The sequence below is a fragment of the Lepisosteus oculatus genome, chromosome 8 (assembly GCF_040954835.1).
Source record: "Lepisosteus oculatus isolate fLepOcu1 chromosome 8, fLepOcu1.hap2, whole genome shotgun sequence".
Taxonomy (NCBI): domain Eukaryota; kingdom Metazoa; phylum Chordata; class Actinopteri; order Semionotiformes; family Lepisosteidae; genus Lepisosteus; species Lepisosteus oculatus.
The window spans coordinates 12,821,256-12,834,496 of NC_090703.1; the positions used below are offsets into that span (position 1 = coordinate 12,821,256).

At 36.6% G+C, this 13,241-nt stretch overlaps 1 protein-coding gene across 2 annotated transcripts; it reads left to right on the top strand.

Moving 5' to 3' along the window:
- The first annotated feature begins 549 nt into the window (after nt 1-549).
- Nucleotides 550-13,095, top strand: gmfb (glia maturation factor, beta). Of its 2 annotated transcripts, none has more exons than XM_015350757.2 (8): nt 550-687; nt 1,434-1,553; nt 3,283-3,379; nt 4,497-4,546; nt 4,664-4,713; nt 5,023-5,105; nt 6,249-6,322; nt 6,976-13,095. In XM_015350757.2, exons 2-8 carry the CDS (start codon nt 1,551-1,553, stop codon nt 7,045-7,047), a joined length of 429 nt encoding a protein of 142 aa, XP_015206243.1. In that variant the 5' UTR covers nt 550-687; nt 1,434-1,550; the 3' UTR covers nt 7,048-13,095. The 2 variants fall into 2 exon arrangements, with proteins under 2 accessions (XP_015206243.1, XP_015206242.1); XM_015350756.2 differs by lacking the exon at nt 550-687 and adding an exon at nt 1,183-1,269.
- Nucleotides 13,096-13,241: the final 146 nt, after the last annotated feature.

Below are 13,241 nucleotides of genomic sequence, written 5' to 3' on the forward strand. Positions count from 1 at the left end.
ATCTTGAAATACATAAAGAAGCAAGTTACATCAAGACCAAAGTCTACTTTGCAACATCGACCTAATTTATTGGGTTGTAACGCAGGCCTCACTTGAAATTGAGGCCTCAGGAATTCACAGTCATTGCTTATTCGCTTTGAAAAAAGAGGAACAGGTGGAAGAGTGTGTAAGAGGAGTGTTGTGTTACTTCACATTTCTGCTCAGTCTCACTGACTGACAACACAAGTGCGGATGAGCCAGGAACAACAGAGTTGACAGGAACAATGACGTTGGCAAACTAAATTTTATTTTCTGTCGTAGTTCAGATGTGTTGCTGCATCAGCATACGTAGTCTGCAAAGGAACAAGTAATAGGTTTATTCCATGCTGAAAAGAGAAGAGAGAAAACACAACGTTTCGGCTGTGAAGCCTTCTTCAGGTGTGTGGAAGGCTTCACAGCCGAAACGTTGTGTTTTCTCTCTTCTCTTGTCAGCATGGAAGAAACCTATTACTTGTTCCTTTATTTCTTGTCTCTGTGTTGATGATTGTACTAATGCAAAAGGAAAGGAGAGCTGGGGGTGAGTGTCTGCTTCTGATCACGTGGTCTTTGCAGCTGCTGAACCACAAGGAACAGGGCTCAGCCCAGTCGGGCAGCTCACCAAACAGCTGCATCGCAGGAGGCAGACAAAGGGAATCCACAGGACCTACTGTACGTACTTTCACCATCCTGGTTGATGGCTTCACAAGGCCAGTGTAGATGTGATTCAAGCCTGTGATCATGCTGCACACTGTGTGGGCTGAGATCCCCCCCCCCCAGAAGCAGCTGAAGACACCACAGGCTTCACCAAGCTCAGGAGGTGCTGCTGTAAGCCTAGGACGGCAACAAGTTCATTCGCAGTCACTGTGATTGATTTATACAGTACACAGGCATGCACAATATGAGTTATTCAATTGAGTGTAACCTATCTTCATATTCCTGCTGCCTTGGAAGTGCTCTGCCTAGGACAGAAGAGTATTTCTTCTATTTACATAGATACGCATCAAGTCATGATATCTTATGTTATTGTGTTACGAACCCTAAATATTATTTTGCCTTGAAGAAAACAAAATACGTTTACGAAAAACAAGGACACATTCTTGCCAGATTACAAAACATTACTCATTAAGGGGGCGGATAAACACTGGCAGCTGGTCTCCAGTACGCCGTCTGTTGTTTTTTTTCCTCATTTTGTTCGTGCTATGACAGACGCCTCGCTCTAGCGAAATGTAACTGTGGAAGGCGAATTCGTGGGTACGATACCGAAAGGGAATCCAATAACATTTTGCACCCTATCTGCAGTAATTGTCCTATTTTTTCTTCCCATCTACCCGCAAATCTCCTGTGGGAGGGGAGCGCAGAGGGGAAATTGCAAATGCAGAAAGGTGATTAGACATCTCCTTTTCCGCTGTTTCCAGGGGACGTCACTGCCCGGAAAACGCCAAGCGCGATTGGCTAGAGGAGAAGTCACGAGACGAGAGGAAAAAATATCCAGGAGTGTCCAGACAGTTTTCGAGCCTGCGCTTCAGGGAAAAATGGTAAGTGTTTATGCTGGTTGGCAAAACAGCGTTTTAAGTGCTTATATTGCATTTGGTTTTAAAAAAAAATAACCCTTTTATACGCATAGCTCGTTAGCAAGAACGATTTTTCTGTGTGGTCGAGGAATGTAGTCGACTGTTTGGAGTTGGTTTGTCCATTTATATAAATATCAAATGAAAAAAAAAAATGCAGTTCCACCCATTGTGATGTGTTGCAGCATGTCAGTCTATAGTGTATTCAGGTATATTTTGAGATGAACAGAGTTTAAAACTTATTTAAAAGCGTATTATCCCAATATCCTACCGGCATTTCCCTCACTGTTCATCACCACATCTTTTTACGCTTATTGTTTGTTTTTTTTTTTGGCCTGGCACCCATTGATAATTCCGCGTGATCTTCTCTCCTGCTGTTTCTTTTACATACTGTATACTGTAGGGTTCAGTGTCTGTATTATGTCATTCATTCTTTTCCAGTTCAAGTTCTCATGTCTTCATTGTGTGGGAGTAGGAACTGAGAATCAGATATTATAATGCTCTAGTTACACTAAATGCACACTTAACTGGTTATTAAAGGTTATTTTAAAAATACTCTTCACATTATTCGCTGGTTCAGTCTGAACATTGTATAAAGTATTGAGTACTGTGTAGTGTAGATTGCTTCATAGTGTAAAACTACACTCCAAAGCAGGGTGACGATGCTTAGAAATATTAGCTAAAACTTAAATATTTAATTTATTTTAACCAGTTGTGTTTTCTCAACTGTTATTGTAAATGTAAGGGCACATTTATAGGAATTCACTTTTTAAATGAGACAGAGGGCGCGTGTGCTCTGTGATGAACAGCCGAATTAGAAAGACGAGGACGACGGGGTTTGTGACGACAGGGGAAAGGTTTGTTGTGGACTTAAACACACATCCTTTCAGCCTTCATTAGACCAGGTATGATTATTTCAGTGGAACACACTGAACACAGATTCATCATCTGTGATGTTCGAATGGAATAGCTGCAATATTCCTGCTATAAAAATGAAAATGTAATCTTGTTAGCCACAATGCCCCAGGAGAAGTGGTTACACTGATCACAAATGCATCTTTAATGCCATGTTGCATTAAGAGAATGGAGGGTTTTCTAGCGACTGTTATATTGTATTGTATGTATTTTTTAGGAATATTCTGTTTAACTCACAATGTAACCTTACTTTTGTGATTTTTATCCCCCCAGGTGAGCTCATAGAAAAGACATTTCATTGCCAGCAACTACTGCTGCATGCTGTATTGTTGTGCATTTGATAAACTTTGATTGAAAATGTTTTTTTTTCTTAATGTCCAATTTATTCTATCCACTTAAATCTTTGACTGTAAATTACAGCCATGCATGTAGGACATAGAAACTTTAAAAGAAGTTCTGCAGTTTCAATTGTGGAGCAATATGCTGTACGATGCTAGAAAACGCTGTGTCAACAGTTAACTTATGTTAAGTTAGAGAAACTAATGGACATCCACTGTACATTAGATGCTGGGCGGGTATAGACAAATTAACTGTCCATCCATTCCTCTTCTAAATAGGGGGAAATTATGTATTGCATATTATTATAATAGAATACCACTATTGGAATTTTAGTAAGAGCAAGGTTAGAAATAAGACCTCTGATCTAAAGCATTCCTTAAGTACATGTATAACAAAATGAAGCTCATAACTCCAATTGCTGTTTGTTTCACCTTCTTTGCAGAGTGAGTCACTGGTTGTGTGTGATGTTGATGAAGAGTTAGTAGAAAAGCTGAGGAAGTTTCGATTCCGGAAAGAAACCAACAATGCTGCCATTATTAGTAAGTTGGGGTACATTGTATTGAACTGGCCAGTGTGTCTGCACTAATAATGTTGTGTAGCTGTGAAGTTTCTATTGCCTAAGAACTCTATAAGGTAGAATTATATAATTATGCTTTTAATCTGATTGTCTGTGGTTATTTTTAAAATTATCATCACTGTTAAGACAGTTCCTTCCATATTCCAATATCATCTGGAAAGAAAAAGATTCAGTTAACTTCCCACCTTCACTCTTCATTTGCCAGAGTGACCTTTTATCTGGATGTACTTTGTGCTCAACTGAAACTGCTACTGTGATGATCAGAGGGGTGGCACAGCAATTAGAACTACTGACTTGCAAGTCCTGGGTTTCAGGCTTGTAATCCGTGTATCCCGCAGAAAACCCATGTTTTCCAGATTCCTACTGTAGTCTAAAGACATGCTACCCACTAATAAGTGTGTTAGTGAGTATGTGTGTGTGTACTCTGGAATGGGTTGGCATCTGCAGTATGTCCAAGATGTTGTCCTGTATGGCAGGGTCCGAAAATGAGTCAAGCTCGGGGAAAGGTCTTAAAGCTGAGTAAAACCCAGGAAGGTGCACGTTGAAAAATTAAAATGATATCCCAAATGCTTCAAAACATGTGTCTTATAAAGATGCTTTTACTGGTCAAGGCGTACTAGGAAACTGACAAATAGTGTAATCTTTTTGAGGCGCGGTGTACAGTTCTTCTAAAAGTGTTGATCATTAATCAAGTGAAAGGATCCTAAATTATTCCGAAAATATTCTGAATTTTATGCATTGTCCTGTACTTGGAATGGAAAACAATTATTTTACACATGTAAATCAGTGTTGTTTTTGGCCTTTACACCTATTGTTTTCCTCCTGTTGGAACTCTCACATCACTTGAGCACAATATCGAAAAGTGCTGTCCTATGAGTTAAAAGAAAAGTGCTATAACCCTGACTGTGAATGAAGGCTCTTGAAGGCCCAGCAAAGGTACTTTGGAAGATGAATTTGGACTACAGGCATTCTGATCTTGAAATGCTTTCCTTTTGCATTCTGTAGTGAAATGTAGCCTACGTTTGCAGATCTCTTACATACAGTTTGCTCACATCTGGTGCTTTTTTTTTTCTTCCCAGTGAAGATTGACAAAGACAGACAACTTGTCATTTTGGATGAAGAACATGAGGTGAGTTCTAGAACGAATTTTAAAAGGGGACTCTGAATCTACCGTCTATATTCTCAGCACTTCTGAGTCCAAGAGCAAAGGCTGTTTTTATATTTCTGATTTTGTCTTTCCTATCAGGATATTTCTCCAGATGACCTGAAGGATGAACTTCCTGAGAGACAGCCCAGATATCCTTTGAAATTTGAGTAAAGGGGTTAAGAACAGTGGGATTGTCCTTTTGTTTCCTGTTTGATTTGAGTGCTTTACACAGGGTGTTCGGAAACCTAGGATTGTGCCATATATTGTTTGAAGAGTGGGATAAATGAACAGGATACATTTTGTACTATTTGGAGAATGACCTGTCAGACTTTCAGTTAGTGTAAACCTATTTGTTTTGAACTTTAACTGGTAAACAGAATTACATATGTATTTTCAGTCTCTGTTCAAAATTAATAGATTTTTGCTTGAAACCTTCTTTTGCCCTTAACACTGATCACATTTGTTGTATACAGCTATAAATACCAACACGATGATGGGCGTGTTTCTTACCCTCTCTGCTTCATTTTTTCCAGCCCAGTTGGTAAGTACACAATTTAAAATAATATACCTAAAAACTGATCAGGTTGATAAAATGTGTAAAACTCTATAGTTCACCTCGGTTACAGACCCTGTCACACTGCAGTTCCTAGACTACCTACTCTATTATTTAAACAATCGGTGAACATTGGAAACTGTGTTGTGGCACTACACTGGAGTGGATAGCTTAACAGAACTTAAAACAAAAGCTTCCTGTAGATGACATTAGTGTCTCTTGGTAGATGAATTGTGTGGGGGGAAAAAAAATACTACTTTACAAGGCTTCATTTCATGAGATGAGCTTTCAGCAATAAATTGGTACTGCGTGGTGCTGCATACGATCTTGTGTACCCCTTAGTTCTAATGGGTTCAGTATACTTCACTAGTAAGGCCCACATTTAAAATATTGTATATGATTGTGGTCACCACCACGTCCTAGAAAAGATGTTGCTGCTCTGGAATCTGTCCAGGGAAGAGCAACCAGATACAGTACATTCTTGGATTAAGGGCAGGGATCTACACTGACAGGCTGAAAGAACCGGATCTTCTTGAACGGAGAAGATTGTGAGGGGACCTCATGTTCCAGATCATCACAGGCATTTACAAAGTCAACTCCAGCTCTGTGGACTCAGAATCAAAAGTGAAACACGAGATAGAAGATGCTAGTGAAAACTATGTAGCAGTACTTGTAAAACCAAGAACAGAAGGCACTTCCTTACTCAAAAGGTTGTGGGTGTATGGAACAAGTTACTCGTCCACGTTGTTGAAACCGATACCCTGGCTTCTCTCGAATAACAGCTGGAGGAGATCCTCGGATCTATAAGCTACTAACTACTAAACAGGCTAGGTGGGCTGAATGACCTCTTTTTTTGTTTGTAACTGTCCTTGTATTTTCTGATGGCCTATTTTAGTGTGTCCTTCAAAGACCGACTCCTTGGATTTGCGACAATCTATAATTTACATAATGTACTTTTAGAGAACCTTTTGTACGTGAAGTGGGTGTCTGTGCAGTGGCATTAGAGGTATATTTTGTATTTATATCTGAGAAAGTGGCTAGGAAACTAATGGTTCAGTCGCGACCTCTTGCAGCATTTTCCAAGGTGATTACTGGTAAGGAAAGGTAAGTAATATTTCTGTCTTGTTTCAGGGTGCAGGCCTGAGCAGCAGATGATGTACGCAGGAAGCAAAAACAAACTAGTTCAGACAGTGGAGCTGACCAAGGTGGGTTGTTACATTACATATAGTCAGGTTCCTTCTTGTGGATTAATTTATGTTGTGGTTAATAAATTACATTTTGAAGAAGCATGAACATGCTGGTGGCAGATAAGGAAGAACTAAACCATTCTTAGTAATTTGTGACTGGAAGTCTCACACAGCTTTGTTAAAACTCAAGTCATTTTGTTGCAATATAGTGGTTCTGGAAACTTATTTTTTTAATTTATAAATAATTTAAAAGGAACTATGAGGATCATTTTTTTTAAAAATCAGATTTCCATCAAACTCCAGCATTTTCGATTTTACAGTTTCAAAATTCAGCAAGAATGACAATCTCAAAACAAAATGGTGAAAAAATCTACAGTGCGTGTGCGCATTTGAGTCTGTATGCACCCTGTGATGGACAGACTGTATCCTGTCTTATGCCTCTCGTTTGCTGGGATAGACTCCAGCTTCCTCACGACCCTGTATTGGATGAAATGGCTAGAGGATGGATGGATGGATGGCCTCATGCAGTTATGAGCATGTACAGTAGTAGTAAATTAAATCTGTAAATAAGCCTGGGAGTTTCTGGCTGACATTTTTGAGGTTCCAGTAATACATATTGAGCTATGAGCTTCGGAACATTTCTCTGTGAATATTTAATTTTTGTTTTCCAGGTGTTTGAAATTCGGAACACGGAGGACCTGACAGAGGAATGGCTTCGGGAAAAACTGGGATTCTTCCGTTAGAGGTCCCTTGCATAGCTTGACATGGAGATGACAGTGGCAGTATGCGTGTTATTGAAGGAAGAAAATACCATAGCCAGTGTCTGACTGCATCTTTTCCATATTTGTGTGTGACCACAGTGCCCTGTATTCCAGTCTCTTGTATTTGCACTCTGCTCATCTTTAAAGTGACAGCAGAAATGTAAGAGTGCTTTTGTTTTTTAATCCTTGATAGGTTTCAGAATAGAATGATGTCAGAACTGGAAGGCATTGCAACTTTATTTAATAAACCACTGCCACTTGCCTTTTAAATGAGAAAATAATATTAACCTTTGCAGATTTTTAATATTTCACTCCATCTAAAGGTTGTGGTACCATAGAGACTGGAAAAGTGCAGGTTGGTTAAGGGTCACTTTTGTTCCCTCCTCTGAGACCAAAAAAGATCTTCTTCATTCCCTGTCTGGTTAGAAAAAATACAAAAACTGATGCCACTTGGGTCTTTTTTTATTCTTCTTTAACTTGCTTTTCCAAAATAATTTTCTTATGTTTTTTTTTACTATCATGACTCATCAAACAAAATATTTTATTAATTACTAATAAGGTTTGTTTTTTACCAAACTAAATTATAGAATTAACGCTGATGTAGGAATTAATGGTCAAAGCTCTGGGCACACAAATCCCGATTCTGTGGAGACCCAGTAATATACGTGTGACCAATGATATTCATTTTGTGGGTTTTATTGATATCTGTAAACTTTATTTTTTTGGAATGGTGAATGGAGTGAGTGGTTCTAAAAAAACAAATATATTCCTGTCCGCTGCCCTCAGAACGTGGAAAAAATTATAGTTGTTTAGAGAGGCATTAGAAGTTGGGGACAGACTGTTAGCCGGTCACTTCAACATACTGGAAGAAGTTGGATAATTAAGTTTATAGTGGCAGTAGGGAGTCCCAAGTCACAGGATGTAAGAAAAAAGTAGCACATTTTAAAGGAAATAGATTTGTTTGTTTGTGTCTTTGGGGAGGCAAGGCCCAATAGGTTTAAAACAGACACACACTGCTCTCTGAATTTCTGATCACTCTCTGGTAAATTAAACAATCCTTTCGTTTCATTTAACAACATCCACTCAGTACCTGCTCCGAAGAAGTGATATACCCTTTACCAGCTTGAATTAAAAACGGAGATAAAAAGGAGTGAGGGTGATTTTTTGTAACCTTCTGCTATTGGCACAGGGCAGGTTTGTTTTCAAATAAAAACTTTTGCTATATAAAATGTTTGCATTCTTTGTTTAGTAACTGTTAGGCCGAGAAACTTAACTGTCGTGTTGTGCTATTTTTTTATGCATTTAATTCTGTTCTTTTGCTGTCAAACTGTTGCTTCTTAGGATTTGTGGGTTGGCGTTTTAAATACTGCTAAACTGTGTGCTGATTTAGATTTAAAAGTTTGAATTACAAGAGAATTAGGTCCAGATTGATTTTCATTTGAAATTTTAGGACAGATGTAAATTCAGCTTGAAAATCTTGATTGGAAAATACAGTACTAAACCTATACCCAGTCAAAAAAAAATCAAGATTGCCCAATTTAATCCATAAAACATTTCCAGAACAAACACAAATCCTATTTTTTTTATGTATTTTATTTTTTTTCCAGGAACTCCAACATTCCTGGAACTATAACCCTCACCTTAGCACAGCCCTAAATCCCCCTTGGATGCAAAGCATATTCCTTAATTTAAATTGAATGCAAAGTATTTCTCTACAAAGCCTCCAATGACATTTTAGCAGTGTTAGGACAAACGTGCTTTGATTCACAGTCGCATGTCTTCTTTGTGTTCTTATTTGAATTTATTGGTAAAGTTGAAATTGCATGAAGTCTAGAGCTGGATTTTGGGTGGAGTTAGGGGCTGAAGTGCCATTGGTAGTGGCAAAGTTGTATAGGGGATTTTATCATTCCAACCCTTGGGAGGTGCTGAAATACCAGTATTCCATGTTCTTACCAGTAAATTTTGTTTGGTACAGTATGTTTTTAATCTATGAAGATGAAAAGATGGAGTTATCAGTTCTATTTTTTGTAATATTAAAATCAATATTATGTTTCTGTAATTGTACTGTATATTAACCAGCTTCTGCTACACTATTGAGAGCCACAAAGCAAATTAAAGTTAATGACGTGTTATTTACGTACCTAGATACGTAGGATTAAATACTGTATTGCAGGGAAATCTAAACAAAGTTTACGCTTCTAAAAGGAGTTTTCCACAGCCGTGCTTTGTGTGGGGCACAGTTATAGCACCTTCTACCCAAATAAGTGTTTTCTGTTTTTAATTTTTTTGGGGAAGGTGTTAGATTGTGAGAATACAAGCCTTTTTTGCAAATTCCTATAAACAAGATTTGACATGTTTTTTACCTTTTCAAATGAATCTTTAACAAACTATTCTATATAGAATATGATTATTTTACCAGGTTAAACTTTCTAATGTCACAGTAAATTTGTTGGCAGAAAGAAAAGGGACCTTCAAAAATTTAACTTTTTCAATATATTGGATGATATTATTGCTTCAGGTTGCTATATAGTAGTTATTTTTCTATTTTATAAGGCAGAATTACAAATGATATGATTAATGATGTGCCATTAGGCTATTAAGAATAAACAGATTCAAATAATACTAATCCCCCAGTTTAAAATGATCAAGCCAAAAGAGTATACAAAAAGTGTCTTAATACTTGCCAAAATCCGAAGATAGGATGTTTTACAGTATTAATAAAATTGACTCTACATTGAAATACTTAAAGATTAAATTAACTGTTGAGACAAATAGAAGTTCTACAGTATGACTGTCCCTTTATGATTATGTATATACTTACAGCAAATGCTGTTGCTATTCATTTTACTTTGAAATTATATGCATACAGTATAGCACAGTTATCCTATTATCCAGTGGAATGAAATGTGAAAAATGGCTTATTTAGAATATTTTCATAAGTCTTCATAAAAAACATAGGTAGCTTTTAGCATCTAGAACATAAAACTGGAGCTCTAGGAACTTTTTCGTACAGGAATGTATTTCTATGGTCAATGGCCTGTCAGTAAGTGATCAGATTGTTCTATAAGATGTGTTGCCCATACAATATTAGTTTCTGGACCAGATAATTACTTTATTGTAACTGTGAAGATCTCCTAAAAACTGGAAGAATATGAGTGTGTTAACCATATCTGCCTGTTGTTCAAACATGTATGTGAAAGAACTTCGGGAAGAGCTGTATCTTACTGTTCTAATGCTTTTCCCAAGCATCAATGCTTTTAGCAGCATCTAGTTAATTCTCATGAACCCTCTGCTTACAGCAATCCATAGGAGTGCTATGGGAAAAAAGACCAGGCAGTGGTGATGCATTGAATAATAATAAAATTATAAAACTTAATTTAAGAATTACTAAAAGCAGCCCTTGTTAGTATTGTACAGGGCTCCTATTTTGGTATGGAGAATGATTTACTACTTATTTTGTATCGTCTTGATCATCTTATAGGGTGACAATTTGAGAGAAAAGTGTCCAGGGGGATGACAGCATGATAACTACCTCTCGACTTCCTGCGCAGTAGCTTCCATATTAAAGACCTGCTTTTTGTATTCTTCTGCAGCTGCAGTTAGTGACGGACGCATAGTGACAGCAAGGCTAAACAAGAACAAACTGGACCACAGTTTTGCAAGGCATTGAGTATGAAAAATCTAACCCTATGTCAGGACCAGCTTTGAGGGTTTTTTCTCATGGAATCTTTTTGTAGATTTTTCGGACTAATGCTAGAAACCTTTCAAAAGGTGCGTGAGGTGTAGCCTGAACCTCTGAAATATTTGACTCCACTGGAATGAAGACTAGTCAGAATAACATTAGTTGATTTACATGGAATTATATCCTTAAATCCTACACCTGAATTGGATAGAGTGTAGATAATAAGAGTTTACTTTCTTTTCTGGCGCTGATTTTAATCATGCAAAATTAGATCTGTTTGCGTGAAGGTGGATGTCATAAGGAATTTGCTGGTCGAGGGTAAAGCCTCTCATGAGTAGCACCTAGAGATGATTGCTATGTGATTGTGGAATGACAGAATATGCAAGTTAAAAGTATGTGTTTTTAAAAACTGAAAAAGCCTCGTAATCAAGAGTGCTTTTTTCTTCATTTGACGTGATACTCGTTTCTTTGCCCCTCCCAAAATAGATTGGACTAGATTAAGCCATTTTTTTCCAATTTTAATGAAAGATTTCTGGCTTTGCAAATGAAGAGTAATTTCATCTTAAATTATGAATTAAGCCTTTACCAGAGTTATACAGCACATGCTCTTTTTTTCTTGTAAAGTACTGGAAAATAATTAAAAAGGTCAAATTGAATATTTGATTCTGCAGCTAATTTGATATAAGCAGTAATGGACAGCAGAACGGAGGTGGTAATAACTGATTTATCAGGACCACGCTATCACATTTTTTCTTTGTTATACTAGAAAGGGTTTTTGAGCAACAAATCTGATCTTATCAAGGAACAACAAAATAACAGATGAGCAAAAAACTGAAGTAATTGGAACATTCTATGATTTCCACAAATAGGTTTTAAAAATTACTTGAGTCAAGGTGTATTTTTAAAAGAGATAAAAGACTAAAAATGTTTTAAAATATAGATGTTTTTCAACCCCTTTCATTGGTTTGATTATGCCTTCCACAAGACTTACATACAACACAGTTAAGAATTGTGAAAATAATTGTTTTGTGATCTTCCAAAGATTATGGATATTTTTTCATTTAAAAAAAATAACTGTTTAAACATTGCAATTACCTGCTGTATATACCTGTGTGTATACTTGATTATATACACAATGTATATACAGTAACTTCATGGATGACAGCAACTAATTTACAGTAATTGTGCCAGTATGGGAAATACATGTGCTTGAATTATACAGAAATTGCACGAGACATCTAGACACACATTCCTTTTATAGCTTAAAATGCTAGTAATAGCATCATGGCACCCCCCATCTCAGTGTTATTCACTAAAGTGTTAAGTAAGAAATACTTTACAAAACTACACAATCATTTTCAATTGATTTTTCTAAGAGTCCGAACACTTAAGGAGCTAGTAGTTGCTACCAAATATTACTTTGGCATTTTTTAAACTTAGGGGCTTCAAATTCCATCTGTACACCGCTTATACCCTTTATTAAATCAACAGACTAGTCGAAGATGTGTTAATAACCTGCTAGGAACTCACACTTATGATTACTTGCATGCTTATTACAGGTATATTAATATTAGAAATGTTTAATTATTAAGTGATAATTGTGGTTTGTTATTATTATTTCGGTATTAGGAACCGTGTTCTGCAGTTATAAAATGTAATTTCTTCAACAACTGAAGTATCTGCAATAATTGTGTTTTTGAAGACTTGTATGGATACTTCTGTAACCCTCTAGACATCTAATGGATTTGCAGTAAGAAGAACTATTGTCAGGTCAGCGTAGTTTAACAAACTCTGACAATTAGTGAATTTGTGCAATTGGAGTTATTCACCCTAAATTGCAATGTTTTTACTTATTTCTGCCACTGTCTTTAATCTTTTTAAAATGATCATTATCACTGATTTAAGTAAATTAATTAAAAAAAACTGATTTTCTTTATGAGTGACCCTTTGAGGTCAGCCGCGAAACAAGGTTTTAAAATAAAAGGTGAATTACACACGGGTATATGTGGTGTGATCTGCATTCCTAAGCACATGAACAGCTTTCTTTCTGATGTGTTTAATTTTATTAATCTGTTGCCTAAGAACTCTGTGTTTTGGAACAAGTTTTATGTACACATTTTGCACCTTTAAAATAACTTTGTGCTTCATGACATGACGTGCTGTATTATTACTATTAATTCCACCCAGCTTTATGTATGACGAAGACGTCTCTCCACCCAGTGAAATTTAGTCTGTGAAAATGTTTATAATGGGATAATAACACCTGAGTATGTGAAACATGTTTGTTGCCTTGTTCTGTACAAATGATGTAACTAAATGCAAAAATAAAATTGAAACTGTGCATTACAGTTTGTGTATTTAACAGTAGTTTTTCACACGTTTAATACAAGAAGATCACATTAGCATATCTACAAATGTAAGAAGAACATTCAAACTGCAGGAGCTTCACTAACAACACTATTAGTAATGTTACCATAATCAGTAAAGTGTATAG

Excerpts from the sequence above, each read along its gene's own strand:
- gmfb (XM_015350757.2), top strand. Across the intron at positions 4,547-4,663 it reads TTTTGGATGAAGAACATGAG|GATATTTCTCCAGATGACCT; the intron begins GTGAGTTCTAGA and ends CTTTCCTATCAG. Across the intron at positions 6,323-6,975 it reads AGACAGTGGAGCTGACCAAG|GTGTTTGAAATTCGGAACAC; the intron begins GTGGGTTGTTAC and ends TTTGTTTTCCAG.